This window comes from Convolutriloba macropyga, chromosome 3 (assembly GCF_964194025.1).
Source record: "Convolutriloba macropyga chromosome 3, txConMacr16.3, whole genome shotgun sequence".
NCBI lineage: Eukaryota > Metazoa > Xenacoelomorpha > Acoela > Convolutidae > Convolutriloba > Convolutriloba macropyga.
The window spans coordinates 31,058,519-31,075,400 of NC_134470.1; the positions used below are offsets into that span (position 1 = coordinate 31,058,519).

General features: G+C 36.3%; 1 protein-coding gene across 2 annotated transcripts in view; it reads left to right on the forward strand.

Annotated features, from left to right (window-relative positions):
* Positions 1-16,882, forward strand: part of LOC142336150 (long-chain-fatty-acid--CoA ligase 5-like) — a 141,249-nt gene that overhangs the window by 67,056 nt on the left and 57,311 nt on the right. For both annotated transcript variants that reach the window (XM_075384747.1, XM_075384748.1), the window contains exon 4: positions 1,802-1,894. In XM_075384747.1, coding sequence (XP_075240862.1) covers positions 1,802-1,894 — 93 coding nt within the window. The remainder of the gene's footprint in view (positions 1-1,801; positions 1,895-16,882) is intronic.

Consider the following 16,882-nt stretch of genomic DNA (forward strand, 5'->3'; position numbering starts at 1 on the left):
TTGTTTTGATATTTTTTGTCACTAAATGGCATTGATGAAAAGTCTCCTCGGCTTTTTAACAAAGTCTAGTTAGTTTTATTAATAGGCGCCGTCAGCCTCTCAGCAACTATTATTTAGGCGCTCTCCTTTTTCAAATCGCTTTACCTTTTGATCAAGTTTTTCGTTTTAAATATGTCACGATTTTCACGCTTGACTTTTGACTTATTTCACTCACTGTTTTAACTGAATGAATTTTAAAATCTTTCCCGCAATGAATTACGTAATGTAGTGAATAAAGTTAAAGTCAGAAAAGCAAAATCAAAAGAAACAGGATAAACATAAAAAGGGCGGTCATTAAGTCATAATGCATTCGGTTATACAAGTTCTTTAACGCGTTTGCTAGCTGGCATAAAATTATGCTTAATAGCCGTTAGTTTAGAAGTTGAATTAAGTGTAGTTATAGAATCTAACCGAATATGCAGATTTTACACACCAAATAAGAACACATTTACACTTGGAAAGTTTTCTAAGTTTTGTCTCTTAATTTTGTTTCTGTTTCAATCACAATGTGCGTCAAGCGGGTCAACAAGGCCGCTATATTTCGACAATTTGCCGGTTATGTTCTGGTGCAGTTCACTTTTATGCTTTTCCTCACTAACAATGTCTGCTTCAATAGTTTTAGATTTAATCAATCCTTTTATTGTATATCAGGACTAGTTTTGCTGTTTTTAAATTGTTTTAGCTTTTAATCATGTTCTTCGCTTTACTTAAGTTACGACTTTCACGTTTGATATCTGACTCACGTCGCTCACTTTCAACTAAATGGTGTTTAGAATTCATTCAACAAATTTATGGGAATACGTTTACGGTCAAAAAGAGAAATCAAAAGAAACAGGATAAACCAATAAAGACGTGGCACCAAGACTTATTGTTCAAAGATTTAGTGCGTTAAGATACCAAATGTCCTTAGAGTATACTGCTAACTGGATTAGCTTTAAGCTTATTGTTCTCCAATTTGACGGGTGAATTCCTCATATTTTGTTTAATCTGATGGAACTGCAGAAAACTTTTTTGAGAATTAAAATAATTTTTTGTTTCAATCGGTCAGTGTGGTCAACGGCTATTATTTTTCCGACAATTTGGAGGCTATTTTTATGTTACAGCATCGTATACACCCTTGCGAATAATTTGAATAATTTATGAGAACAGTAAGTTTTCAAACACGCAATTCAATTTTTGTTAGCTTTACAAAATTTGTTCCGGAAGATCTGCTTGTCAAAAACTATAAATGACCCCCATGGTACCAAAAAAATCACCCCAGTAAATTTGGCCTCCATGACTCCAACTGCGAGTCCAGTTATCCCATGTAGAATCATAGAATGGTCTTATTTAATTGAATATTATTGTCTGTTGCAAAAATTTCAGAACAGTTAATCAAAAATTGGTAGGTCACTACTATAAGAAATTTCAAACTTCCTATGAGCTATCTTGTGAAGTACTGATTTTCAAACTATGTACTTGTACCGTCTATTATATTTTAGTTTTTTTATGTCAACTATCAGATGTATCAATTGCTTATGCACTCCCATTGCCATGATGTACATCTGATATTGTAATTGAAATTTTTTATTTGAATTTTTTTATTAAAGCGGATTTCTTGCTAAGAAGTCCACAGTTATTTATTCAAAACGTTACAGCAACGAATTCTAGCACACAAAACATGTGCAACTTATGAATTTATATCCCGGAAAAGCGATTAAATTGTTTAAAAAAAAGTAACACTGTTGGCAAAAAAACTTGCGCTTACAATTCTTCTGTTCAGGGCTACGAGAACAATGACGTGTATCTTCCTTCACCTATGGACACATATATATCCTATCTGCCAAATGCCCATGGCTTCAACCAAGTCTGTGTGGTGAGTAATGAGTTAGTTTAAACTCATTTTTACCATATAAAATCAAGGTAACCATCTTGTTGACAAGTAGGTAGTGTTACTAAGTAAATTGTTAGTATGAACAGGAAAGCACATTTTCAAGATTTGATGATTCCGTCTCAGGCAAGTTTTAAGACGTTGTTATACTCTTAAGTAATTGGACATAAAGAAAGGGTCCTGATATTAGTAAATATTGACAAAATATTAGTCTGTTGGATCATGCCTGCTGCGATTCTTATAAGGGTTCAACCATAAATGCTTTTTAGCGTTAGGGATCTTTATCGACGCGGTAACAAAGAACTGTTGCTCTTTGGCGGTGGAATTTGTTTATCCATAGTTATTTGCTCTCATACGAAGTTTGAGAGCAATTATATTAGCCCTGTGGTCTTTTTTATGTTTTTTTGTTAACCGATTTTCTATTGACCTGAGGGCATTACATGGCTGAACAGCTCCCTTAAAGACTTACGCCATACTAGTCAATAACTAAGCAATTCACCAAAACTGTTTTGAGGAGACATAAATTCATAGTGTGAAGGGTAGTTCTCAGCCCCTCTCCCATCCACTCTCACCTCGCAATTTAGATACCCATAAAATGATACACCATAACGCTTGACCACTCCCTCCGCTCATCCTCTAATGTACTGCCTAATACTGGCATCACTAAGCCCCAGTTGGCTACTACCAAAGCCAACCGCTCAGCGGTCGTTTGAGAGTAATTCACCCGACGTTAGTAGGTTTTATAATTAATTAATAGCCGCCCTCATCTTCTCAGCCGGCTATTATAGCGCTCCTATTTTTTTTTTACTTCGTCGAATAAAAAAATGTTTCGCTTTACCTCATTTTGCCGCCTTTTCAACATTTTGCGTGTAATCTTTTTGACTTCTCTAGGCTAATTTCTCTCTTCTCTCATTCTGCTAAAAGTGATTTTGAACATCAGTTGCTCAGCAAAGCAATTCAAAATGAACAGTCAGTATAAAAAATTGAAGTCAGAAATAGAAACGGGATAAACCCATAAAGCCCAATTTTAGATGCCCGCTATTTGAACGTCGGTCCTATAAGTATTAGTTACCTCTCTCTAATGCTGATTGTTGTTGATAGTAGCCCCTGTAGCCTCTCTCTAAGAAACAGAAGTATGTTCAACTACGAAATGCCATCAAAATAAATCGGACTTAAAAAAATGTTTTTGTACGAAAATCTTTTTTTTTCAATATCTTCTGTTATTTCAATCCCAGTCATGCTTATTGGAATCAACGGCGGCTATTTTCCGGCAATCTGCCGGGTATGTTTTTGCTTCCCTGTTAATTGCCACTGTCAGCCTAATAGCCATCAGGCTATTATAAAGATGCTCCCCTTTTTACTGCTCAACTTTTAAAGAGAGTGAGCATTCGCGATCAAAATCGATGACTTTTTTAGACAATGAGTTTTAGCAGAAGTTAAATGCCCCACTTGAAAAAGTTCTTAGGTCGATCTGCTGAACAAAAAGTCGAAGTCACAAGAAGAGTTTCGAGTGGTTATTGTTCATTCATAGTGCTAAGAGAGAGCAAGGTAAGTAGGCGTGAGAATTTTTTTCTCTGAGTGAACGATTTGCTTTGATCACCTCCAGCCTTTTCAAATCGATTTTTAAGTTTCAATTTATGAGCCAAAGTTGTGTGTCCGCCATTTTTGCTGGAAACAGTACATCTGGAAGGATTTTTTAACCATGTGAAGCAAATACTAATGGCTTCGAGTTGTTTTTACTTGTTGAACGCTCTTTTACCAGTTTTTTTAATATTCAATTTCAAAATTTTTTTGAATTGGTTCTGTTGGTTTCGGTTATCTTCGTTTTCCTCGATTTTAGTTAGAGGTGTGTTTCTTAAAATGTGAAATTAAAATTAATTTCAACGAATTTTGGTCGCGACCATTTTATGTTCAAATTTTTTGTATATCCTCCGCTTCCAAGCTTTTTGCAGTCATTTCTCTTTTTTACTATTTAATCCAAATCACTTCTACAGGTAATGCTACCTAGAAATGACATTTCAAATTTATACTAGCCAGTATTCACTCAAGTAAAGAATACGTTTGTCGTTTCCTGGTTTTTGTGGTTTCGTTTTTTGTAATTATTCAGTGCTGTTTCTGAATGGAATTGAGTGGTTCACTGAGCTAACAGGTTTTTTGAATGTTTTCGGCACAATTATTTTGAAGTACCGAGTTGGTATTTCGTAGATAATTTTAGTTTTCATTTTTTCCCTTTCAATATTTTTCTCGATTTACTGTTTCTGTTTTTCTATAAGTTGGCGGTCGCTAAATGAATGACTACTATTTCTCTGCAGGTTCTTCTGCCAATAGTTGTTTTGGCGTCGCAATTTGGGACAAAACTTTTTCGGTTTTAACAATTTCTAACAGATTTGGCATTTAGCATATTAATTCAACTGTTTGTTGTCTCAAAATGATTAGTTTCTCTCAAAGTTTGTATCAGCTATAGAAAGGCCGCATCTTTATGAAAAGGTTTGCTTAATGGATGGTTCCTCTGACCCGTTTGAATTTTCGTCGAAAACGGGATCAACAGGTAAACCACTCGCTAAGTTTGCGATTAACCGAAGATAAGAGATATAATTTTGCGATTTGAAGTTTTGTTCTGAGAGTTTAACGCCCATTAACCCCTCATCACTTATCCCCCACTTCCTCATCTCCCTTTATTCCCCCAACAACAGCATAGCCCTCCCGCCGCTACCCCTTTTTCACTTGTAACCTGGAGCACTGGTCCACCGCTTGAGCTTACATCCCCACTCCTGCCTCAACTCCCATTAATTAAGCTAAATCTGGCCGTCCTAAGTCGTGCAACTACCTAATGACAAGGTCAACTGCTCGCCAATCGTTAGCGCAATTGGCCGGACTTTTGGTTTTGTTTAGGGTCAGGAGGTGGTTGTTTTCTCACTCCACACTCCATCTGGCAGTTTTGAGCCCCCATTTCTTGATAGCCCTAATGATTGACACCTTTTTAACGACCCGAGAGGTTAATGGTGATCAATTTTTTGATCCTCGACTTCTTTTTTGATAAATTCGTTTTAGAGGAAGCCAAATGAAAAATTCTTTGTGAACATGCTGAATAAAAAGTCGAAATTACAGGGAGAGTTTAGAGTTGTTATTGTTCATTCTTGGTGCGTGCTAACAGGTAGCAGGCGAGGTAGTTTTATGTAATTTTTGCTCTAATTGAACGATTTGCTTTTATCTCAAGCTCAGCTTTTTCAAATTTTTTTTTAACTTTTTCATCCAGAGTTCTTTGTGTCCTTTATTTTTGCTGGTAACAGTACGTTGGGAAGCATTTTTGACCATTTGAAGCAAATGTTAAAAGTTGGTTTTACCTGTTGGACGCTTTTTAGCAGTTTTTGTAACCTTCAATTTTATAGCGTTTAAGAGGCTTTTATTAGAATATTTTCTGTTGGTTTCGTTGATCTTTCGATTTGCTTGATGTTAGTTTGAGGTTTGTTTGTTATAAAATGGTGTTAATATTATTGGTTTTTGGCTCGGGCCATTTTCATATGAGTTTTTTGCCTATACTTCGTTTTTAAGCTTCTTGCAGTCATTTCTCTTGTTCACTAATTAATCTAAAGGTTTTCTACTAGTAATGCTACCGAAAAATGACATTTCAGGTCAATACAGGGAAGTGTTCTATCAAATGAATACGTTGATTGTTTGCAGGTTTTTTCTGTGATGAGTTTGATCTGAAAGGAGTTTGATGATTTACTGCTGGAGTTTTCTGCATGTTTTTAGCGCAATTGTTTTCAAGTACTGCGTTGGAATTTCGTGTTTAGTTTTGTATTTTTTATATTTCTTCCCTTATTTTCTTTACTTTTATCAACGTTTTCTGTTTTTCTATCAGTTGGTGGTGTGTTATTGAAATAATACTATTTCTTTGCACGTTCTTCTGCCAATAGTTGTTTTGGCGTCGCGGGTTGGGACGATTTTTTTTGGTTTTAACAGTTTCTGCAGAACTTGCCATTTAGCATGTTAATTTTACTGTTCTTGACTCAAAATGATTAGTTTCTCTCAAAATTTGTATAATTTATAAAAGTGCCGGATCTTTAGGAAAATGTTTGCTTGACCGATTGTTCCACTGACCCGTTTGAATTTTCAAAAATGGGATAAACAGGTTGTCGGGGCCACAAAGCAGCTACAAAAGCCATCAGACAGCGAAATAACTTTGGAAAATGAAAAAACTTGGAATTTGTCAAAACTCAAAAATGGTCAAAACTGAAATTTTTCAAGTTGGGACGAAAATATGTACACCCCCTGATTTTTGGAAAAGAAAACTTGAGCAACCCGAGGTTACCGCACACGCTAAAGGTAACCTCTAAGCTATTCGTAGACCCAACTAACGTTATCGCATCAGGTCCACAAATCTGGCTATTAGCACCTATATGGTGCAAAATTGCCATTTTTTGATATTTTGTTTGTTTGTTAAATTTCTTAAGTTGTTTATTTTATGATACTTTAGGTGTTTATTAAAGATTAAATACTGTACATTTGAGGCATTTAAAGCAACTTAAAAACTATCCGTGCTTATTTTAATAAAAGTAAATATTGCAGTAATTTGACATTTACTAAAACAATGACCGAAATCACTTTCTTGATTAACAAATCAGAAACATATAGCGATGATGTTATAAATGATAACTATTTGATTGTTTACTTTAACTGAATAGTGAAGCTATTTTGTATTTAGAACCATTAGAAACTGTTACCAAGAGCTGTTGGCTCTCAGATCGGATTAAAATTTGAAAACTTAAGTCTTTTTTGCTAAGTTTTTCTTGATATTAAGATCTTGCGAATTTTAGGTTAGTTGAGCTTACTTGATGAGAAGTTTGCAACAATACTAGCTACTGGTTGGAGCCTTCGAACTTTAGCACGAGATTGAATATAGTTTATCACCAAGGATTTTCTTAACTTCAATCAACTAAATATAATTACAGTCCTTTGAACGTCCGACCGACTAATTAATTAGATCATTAGACAATCGGATTCAATGAAGAACCAGGCCGACGTAAAGCTTGGGAACCAGGCTGTGATATATCGGCACAACAACATTGCGCTCCCGCCGCACCTGTAAACCGGAGCATTCGTCCAACGCCAGAGCTCACACCCCCACTACTGCCTCGACGCCCATCAATTAAGCTGAAACTGGCCTTCCTAAGCCTTGCAGCTATCTAATGACAAGGTCAGTTGCTCGCCAATCGTTAGAGCAATTGGCTGGACTTTAGTTGGTTTTTGTTTAGGGTAAGTACTTGGTTAGTTTGATCTTTGTTAGTAATAAAATGGAGTTAATTTTAACGCCTTTTACATGTGTTTGAGTTTTGGTTGCCTATCCTTCGCTTTTAAGCTTTTTGCAGTCATTTCTCTTGTTATTAATCCAAAGGTCTTGTACAGGTAATGCTACCAAAAATTGGCTTCAAGTTTATACAGGGCAGTTTTCACTCAAAGAAATGATACGTGGGTCGTTTCCAGGTTTTTTTGTGTTTTCGCCTTTGTAATTATTCTTCAGTGCTCTGAAAGAAGGTTCATGGTTTACTGCTGGTGTTTTAAATGTTTTAGCGCAATTGTTTTGGAGTACTGCGTTGGAATTTGTTAGTTTTGTAATTTATATCTTCCTTTTTTCTTTAATTCTACCAATGTTTTCTGTTTTTCTATCAGTTGGTGATCGGCTTTTGAAATAATACTGTTTCTTTGCACGTTCTACTGCCAATACTTGTTTTGGAGTTGTGGGTTGGGACGGTTTGTTTTGGTTTTAACAGTTTCTGCCAGATTTGGCATTTAGCATAATAATTTTATTGTTCTCGTCTCAAAATGATTAGTTTCTCCCAAAGTTTATATAATTTACAAAAGTGCTGCATCTTTAGGAAAATGTTTGCTTGACTGATTGTTTCCTCTTACCCGTCTGAATTATTGAAAACGGGATAAACAGGTAAACCAGTTGCTAAGTTTGCGATTAACCGAATCAGTTTATGTTATGAGATATAATTTTATGATATGAAGTTTGGTTCTGAGAGTTTAACGTCCATTAACGCTTCATCACCGTTATCCTCCACTTCCTAATCTTCTGTTAACCTCCCCCCACAACAACAACATCGCCTTCCCGCCGTTACCCCTTCATCGACCGAGCTCACACCCCCACTCCTGCCTCTACGCCCATCAATTAAGCTGAAGCTGGCCTTCCTAAGACGTGCAGCTATCTAATGACAAGGTCAGCTGCTCGCCAATCATTAGAGCAATTGGCTGGACTTGAGTTGGTTTTGTTTAGGGTAATTACGTGGTTGTTTCATCATTCCACACTCCACCTGCCCTTTTAGAGCCCCCATATCCTGATACCCCTAACGATTGACCCCCTTTTAACGACTCAAGAGTGGTTAATGGTGATCAATCTTCTATATTTTTTTGCTGAAAAAAATCGATATCACTGGGAGAGTTGTTATTGTTCTTTCATGGTGCTAAGAGGTAGCAGGAAAAGTAGGTTTCTAATTGAACGATTTGCTTTGACCTCAAGTGCAGCTTTTTTAAATCATTTTTTTTAGTTTTAACTTTTCCAGCCAGTTCTTTGTCATTTATTTTTGCTGGCAACAGTGTGTTTGCAGGCATTTTTGACCATTTGAAGCAAATGTCAAAAGTTGGTTTTACCTGTTGGACGCTTTTTAGCAGTTTTTGTAACCTTCAGTTTTATAGCGTTTAAGAGTTTTTTTAAGAATATTTTCTGTTGGTTTCGTTGATCTTTCGATTTGCTCGAAGTTAGTTTGAGGTTTGTTTGTTATAAAATGGTGGTAATATTATTGGTTTTTGGCTCGGGCCATTTTCATATGTTTGAGTTTTTTTGCCTATCCTTCGTTTTTAAGCGTCTTGCAGTCATTTCTCTTGTTCACTAATTAATCCAAAGGTCTTCTAAAAGTAATGCTACCGAAAAATGACCTTTCAGGTCAATACAGGGAAGTGTTCACTTAAGTGAATACGTTGATTGTTTCCAGGTTTTTTCCTGTGAGGAGTTTGAACTGAAAGGAGTTTAATGGTTTACTGCTGGAGTTTTCTGCATGTTTTTAGCGCAATTGTTTTCAAGTACTGCGTTGAAATTTCGTAGTTATTTTTGTAATTTTTATATTTCTTCCCTTATTTTCTTTAGTTTTATCAACGTTTTCTGTTTTTCTATCAGTTGCTGGTGGGTTATTGAAAGAATACTATTTCTTTGCACGTTCTTCTGCCAACAGTTGTTTTGGCGTCGCGGGTTGTGACGATTTTTTTTGGTTTTAACAGTTTCTGCTAAATTTGCCATTTAGCATGTTAATTTTACTGTTCTTGACTCAAAATGATTAGTTTCTCTCAAGTTTTGTATAATTTATAAAAGTGCCGCGTCTTTAGGAAAATGTTTGCATGACCGATTGTTCCTCTGACCCGTTTGATTTTTCAATAATGGGATAAACAGGTTGTCGGGGCCACATATCAGCTACAAAAGCCATCAGACAGCGAAATAACTTTGGAAAATGAAAAAAACGCTAAAGGTAACCTCTAAGCTATTCGTAGACCCAACTAACGTTATCGCATCCGATCCACAAATGTGGCTACTAGCACCTATATGGTGCAAAATTGGCTTTTTTTTGATATTTTGTTTGTTTGTTAAATTTCTTAAGTTGTTTATTTTATGATACTTTAGGTGTTTATTAAAGATTAAATACTGTACATTTGAGGCATTTAAAGCAACTTAAAAACCATCCGTGCTTATTTTAATAAAAGTAAATAATGCAGTAATTTGACATTTACTAAAACAATGAACGAAATCATTTTCGTGATTAACCGATCAGAAACATGTAGCGATGATGTTATAAATGATAACTATTTGATTGTTTTTTTTAACTGAATAATGAAGCTATTTTGTATTTAGAACCATTAGAAACTGTTACCAAGAGCTGTTGACTCTCAGATCGGATTAAAATTTGAAAACTTAAGTCTTTTTTGCTAAGTTTTTCTTGATATTAAGATCTTGCGAGTTTTAGGTTAGTTGAGCTTACTTGATGAGAAGTTAGCAACAATACTAGCTACTGGTTGGAGCCTTCAAGGTTTAGCACGAGATTGAATATAGTTTATCACCAAGGATTTTCTTAACTTCAATCAACTAAATATAATTACAGTCCTTTGAACGTCCGACCGACTAATTAATTAGATCATTAGACAATCGGACTCAATGAAGAACCAGGCCGACGTAAAGCTCGGGAACCAGGCTGTGATATGTCGGCACAACAGCATCGCCCTCCTGCCGCTACCACTTTTTCCACCTGTAAACCGGAGCATTCGTCCAACGCCCGAGCTCACACCCCCACTACTGCCTCGACGCCCATCAATTAAGCTGACACTGGCTTTCCTAAGCCTTGCAGCTATCTAATGACAAGGTCAGTTGCTCGCCAATCGTTAGAGCAATTGGCTGGAGTTTAGTTGGTTTTTGTTAAGGGTAAGTACGTGGTTAGTTTGATCTTTGTTTGTAATAAAATGTAGTTAATTTTAACGGTTTTTGACTCGGGCCTTTTTCATGTTTGAGTTTTGGTTGCCTATCCTTCGCTTTTAAGCTTTTTGCAGTCTTTTCTCTTGTTCACTAATTAATCCAAAGGTCTTCTACAGGTAATGCTACCGAAAATTGGCTTCAAGTTTATACAGGACAGTTTTCACTCAAAGAAATGATACGTTGGTCGTTTCAGGTTTTTGTGTTTTCGCCTGAAAGGAGTTTCATGGTTTACTGCTGGTGTTTTCTTAAATGTTTTAGCGCAATTTTTTTGGAGTACTGCGTTGGAATTTGTTAGTTTTGTAATTTATATCTTCCTTTTTTCTTTAATTCTACCAATGTTTTCTGTTTTTCTATCAGTTGGTGGTCTTTTTGGTCGGCTTTTGAAAGAATACTGTTTCTTTGCACGTTCTACTGCCAATAGTTCTTTTGGAGTTGTGGGTTGGGACGGTTTTTTTGGTTTTAACAGTTTCTGCCAGATTTGGCATTTAGCATAATAATTTTATTGTTCTCGTCTCAAAATGATTAGTTTCTCCCAAAGTTTATATAATTTACAAAAGTGCTGCATCTTTAGGGAAATGTTTGCTTGACCGATTGTTCTTCTGACCCGTTTGAATTGTTGAAAACGGGATAACAGGTAAACCAGTTGCTAAGTTTGCGATTAACCGAATCAGTTTATAAGAGATATAATTTTATGAAGTTTGGTTCTGAGAGTTTAACGCCCATTAACGCTTCATCACCGTTATCCTCCACTTCCTAATCTTCTTTTAACCTCCCCCCCCCACAACAACAACATCGCCTTCCCGCCATTACCCCTTCACAGACCGAGCTCACATCCCCACTCCTTTCTCGACGCCCATCAATTAAGCTGAAGCTGGCCTTCCTAAGCCGTGCAGCTATCTAATGACAAGGTCAGTTGCTCGCCAATCGTTAGAGCAATTGGCTGGACTTGAGTTGGTTTTGTTTAGGGTAAGTACGTGGTTGTTTCCTCATTCCACACTCCACCTGCCCCTTTAGAGCCCCCATATCTTGATACGCCTAACGATTGACCCCCTTTTAACGACTCAAGGTTGGTTAATGGTGATCAATCTTCTATAATTTTTTGCTGAAAAAAATCGATATCACTGGGAGAGTTGTTATTGTTCATTCATGCTGCTAAGAGGTAGCAGGAAAAGTAGGTTTCTAATTGAACGATTTTGCTTTGAACTCAAGCGCAGCTTTTTTAAATCATTTTTTTTAGTTTTAACTTTTCCAGCCAGTTCTTTGTCATTTGTTTTTGCTGGTAACAGTGTGTTTGCAGGCATTTTTGACTGAAGCAAATGTTAATCGTTGGTTTTACCTGTTGGACGATTTTTAGCTGTTTTTGTAAACTTCAATTTTATAGCATTTTCGAGTTTTTTATTTGAATTTGTTTTCTGTTGGTTTCGTTGATCTTTTGGTTTGATCGATGTTAGTTTGAGCTTGGTTTGTAATAAAAGGAGTTAATTTTAACGGTTTTTCTGCTCGGGCCATTTCCATGTGTTTGAGTTTTGTTTTCCTATCCTTCGCTTTTAAGCTTTTTGCAGTCATTTCTCTTCACTATTTAGTCCAAAGGTCTTCTACAAGTAATGCTACCGAAAATTAACATTTCAGATCATTACAGGGAAGTGTTCACTCAAATGAATACGTTGATTGTTTCCAGGTTTTTTGTTTTTGCCTTTGTAATTGTTTTTCATTGCTCTGAAAGGAGTTTGATGGTTTACTGCTGGAGTTTTTCTGAATGTTTTTAGCGCAATTGTTTTAAAGTACTGCGTTGGATTTTCGTAGTTAGTTTTGTAATTTTTATTTTATTTCCTTTTTTTTCTTTAATTTTATCATTGTTTTCCGTTTTTCTATCAGTTGGTGGTTGGTTATTGAAAGAATATCACTGGTACAGTTGGTGGTGGGTTATTGAAAGAATATCACTGGGAGAGTTGTTATTGTGCATTCATGGTGCTAAGAGGTAGCAGGAAAAGTAGGTTTCTAATTGAACGATTTGCTTTGACCTCCAGTGCAGCTTTTTTAAATAGATTTTTTCAGTTTCAACTTTTTCATCCAGTCTTTTCATTTTTTTGGTGATAAGTTTGTTTGCAAGCTTTTTTGACCATTTGAAGCAACTGTTAATTGTTGGTTTTACCTGTTGGACGCTTTTTAGCGGTTTTTAGTTATAAAATAGATTTAATTTTACCGGTTTTTGGCTCGGGCCATTTTCATGTGCTTTGAGTTTTTTTTGCCTATTTTTTGTTTTTCAGCTTTTTGCAGTCATTTCTCTTGTTCGCCAATTAATCCAAAGGTCTTCTAAAAGTAATGCTACCGAAAAATGACATTTCAAGTTTCTGCAGGGCAGTTTTCATTCAAAGAAATGATACGTTGGTCGTTTCCAGGTTTTCATGTGGTTTCGCCTTTGTATTTATTCTTCAGTGGTATGAATGGAGTTTGATGGTTTACTGCTGATGTTCTCTTGAATGTTTTAGCGCAATTGTTTTGGAGTATTGCGTTGGAATTTGTAGTTAGTTTTGTAATTTTTATCTTCCTTTTTTTCTTTAATTCTACTAATGTTTTGTTTTTCTTTGTTGGTGGTCGGTTTTTGAATGAATTCTATTTCTTTCCACGTTTTTCTACCACTAGTTGTTTTGGAGTCGCGAGCTCGGACAATAATTCGGTTTGTAACAACTTCTACTTGATATGGCTTTTCGCATGTTAATTCTACTGTTATTGTCTCAAAATGATTAATTTATTTCAAAGTTTGTATCAATTATAGAAGTGCCGCGGTCTTTATTCAAATTTTTGCTTGACCGATTTTTCGTTTGACCCGTTTTAGTGGTCGCATTCAAAAACAGGATGAACAGATAAGTTATCTTGGAGCCTTATGGCTGAACAGTATGCGATTCATGGAAGCAGTTTAGGAGCCATATTTTCATGCTGTAAAGTTTGGATCTGAGTATGACGCCCGTTAGCCCACTTTATCCCTCCACTTATGTCCTTATAACCCCCAAAATCATTGTCCTCCTGCAGCTACATCCCTGCATCTGTAACCCGAGCTCTCACCCCTACTCTTGTCTCACAACTCCCATCATTCGCGGTAAAGCTATCTTTCCTAAGCCTTGCAGCTGTCCACTGACAAAGTCAATTGGTGGCCAATCGTTAGAGCAATCATTCGACCTCGTTTGTAACGACTCAACAGTGGGTACTGGTCATCAATATTTTAATCGTTGACTTCTATTTTGAGAGAATTTGTTTTAGGAAATGAAATGCTGCACATGAAAAAGCATTCACTTGAATATGCTGAACTTAAGTCAAAATCCCAGGGGGAGTCTAGATTGATTATTTTGCTTTCATGGTTATCTCAAAGGTAGCAGAAAAAGTAGGCTTGTAATTTTGTCTGGTAATTGAATTGCTTTTATCACGTGCAGCTTTTTCCAATCAATTATTTTAGTTCAGCCAGAGTTGTTTGTCAATTATTTTTGCTGGTAACAGTGCGTTTGGAAGCATTTCTGGCCATTGGTAGCAAATGTCAATCGTTTGTAGTTGGTTTTACCTGTTGGACTCTTTTAAGCAGTTTTTGTAATCTTTTATATTATGGCACATAGTTTTTATTCGAGCTTGTTGTTTTGTTGGTTTCAGTGGTTTTTCGTATTGGCGGATGTTAGTCTGATGTGTGTTCGTTAAAAAATGGATTTCATTTTAAGGGAATTTGGCCCGGACCATTTCAATATGTTCTAGTTTTTTGCCTATCCTCCGCAGTCGTTCCTTTTATTCAAGTTTTTTTGCAGTCGTTCCTTTTATTCACAATTTAATCCAAAGGCCTCCTACAGGTAATGCTACCGCAAAATGACATTTCAAGGTTATACAGGGCAACAGTTGTCACTCAAATAAATGATACATACATTGGTGGCTTCCGAGTTCTTATGTGGTTTCGTTTTTGTAACTGTTCTTCAGTGCTGTCTCTGAAAGGAATTGGGGGGTTAACTGATCGAGAAGTTTTTGCACGTTTTATAGAACAATTGGTACGTACCGCGTTAGCTTGGTTGGTTTCGCAGTTAGTTTGTAATTTTTCCGCCTTCCTTTTCCCTTTCCTTCTTTATTTCTATCGGTTGCGGTCATTTATTGGATGAATATTATTTCTTTGCACGTTCTTCTGCCAATTGTTTTTTCGAATCGCAAGTTGTGATAAAAGATTTTCGTTTTTTTTTAACAGCTTCTACCAGATCTGTCTTTTCGCTGGTTAATTTTACTATTATTGTCTCAAATTGATTGGTTTCTCTCAAAGTTTGTATCAATTATGGAAGTGCCCCGGACTTTATGCGAATATTTGCTTGACCGATTTTTCGTCATCGAGTCATCAAAAACGGGATATAGAGTTAAAACATGGAGGGCATAAAGTTATCTTAGAGCCTTGTTGCTGACCAGTCGCTAAATTTGTAGTTATCCGAAGCAGTTTAAGAGATGTAATTTGATGATATGAGGATTGGTTCTTAGAGTTTGACGCCGTTTAACCCCACTCTATCCCTTTGCTTCCTCGTCCATCTTCACCCCCTCCTCCCCAACAGTGTCGCCCTTCCGCCGCTTCCCCTTTTTCCACCTGTAAGCCGGAACACTCGCCCCTTGCCCGAGCTCACACCCCCACTCTTGCCTCACAACTCCCATCAATTAAGCTAATGCTCTCCTTCCTAAGCCGTGCAGCTATCTAATTGCAAGTTCAACTGCTCGCCAATCGTTAGAGCCTTTGGCCGGACTTTCGTTTGTTTTCTTTAGGGGTAAGTACGTGGTTATTTTCTCATTCCACACTCCATCTGGTGATTTAGAGCCCATTTCTTGTTACCCTTTTCTTGTTACCCTAACGCTTGAATCCCTTTTAACGATTCAAGAGATTGAGTAATGATGATCTATTTTTCAATCTGTGATTTATTTTTAGAGAATTTGTATTGGAGGAAGTGAAATGCCGCACACGGAAAAATCTTTTATATGAATATGCTGAATAATAATCGAAATCAGAGGGAGCGTTTAGAGTTGTTATTGTTCATTCATGGTGCTAAGAGGTAGCAGGAAAAGTAGGTTTCAGTAATTTTTGCTTCAAATGAACAATTTGCTTTGATATCGAGTGCAGCCTTTTCTAACCAATTTTTTTAGTTTTACTCTTTCGACCAAACTTGTGTGTCTCAAAGACTGTCCCAATTTTATTTCTCTATCGTTTTTTATCTTTAACTACCTCAGCCAGAGCTGTTTGTGTCAATAATATTAATAAGAATATTAATAATAACGATAATAATAATAATAATTTTATTATAATAGTACGTTAAGAAGCATTTTTGACAATTTGAAGCAAATATTTAAGACTTGCAGAGCTGTTTTTGCCCGTTGGATCCTTTTAGCCGTTCAAGCAAAAGTTCAATTTTTTGTAGCGTTTTTGGTGGACTTTGTCGTTCTATGAATTTGGTGATCTTTCGGTTTATCGATATTAAGTTTGAGGTACGTTTTTTTAAGAAAAATGGAATTAGTCTAAATCGACTTTTGGCACGGCACACTTTCAACTGTTATTTGCATATATCCTCTGCTTTTTTGCTGTCATTTCTCCTTCACGATTTAATCCAGAGCTACTCAAGCGGTAATGCTCCCAATCGATTTTTGAGATTTTACCGGGTCATTTACACCAAATAATAGATACACCTTTTGCGCTCCCATCATTTGCGCTGAAGCTATCCTTCCTAAGCCTTGCACCTGTCCACTGACAAATTCAACTGATCGCCAATCCTTCAATCGGCAATCATTCGACTCCCTTTGTAACAACTCAAGAGTGGGTAATGGTGATCAATATTTTAATCGTTGACTTCTATTTTGAGAGAATTTGTTTTAGGAAATGAAATGCTGCACATGAAAGAAGCATTCACTTGAATATGCTGAACTTAAGTCAAAATCCCAGGGGGAGTCTAGATTGATTATTTTGCTTTCATGGTTATCTCAGAGGTAGCAGAAAAAGTAGGCTTGTAATTTTGTCTGGTAATTGAATTGCTTTTATCACGTGCAGCTTTTTCCAATCAATTATTTTAGTTCAGCCAGAATTGTTTGTCAATTATTTTTGCTAGTAACAGTGCGTTTGGAAGCATTTCTGGCCATTGGTAGCAAATGTCAATCGTTTGTAGTTGGTTTTACCTCTTGGACGCTTTTTAGCAGTTTTCGTAAGTTTCAATTTTATAGCACATTTTTTTATTTGAGTTTGTTGTTCTGTTGGTTTTCAGTGGTCTTTCGTTTTGGCCGTTGTCAGTTTGAGGTGTTAAAAAATGCAATTCATTTTATTGGAATTTGGCCTGGGCCATTTTCATGTTCCAAGTTTTTTGCCCATCCTCGGCTTTTACGCATTTTACAGTCGTTTCTCTTGTTCACTATTTAAACCAAAGGCCTCCTACAGGTAATGCTACCGCAAATTGACATTTCAAAGGTTATAC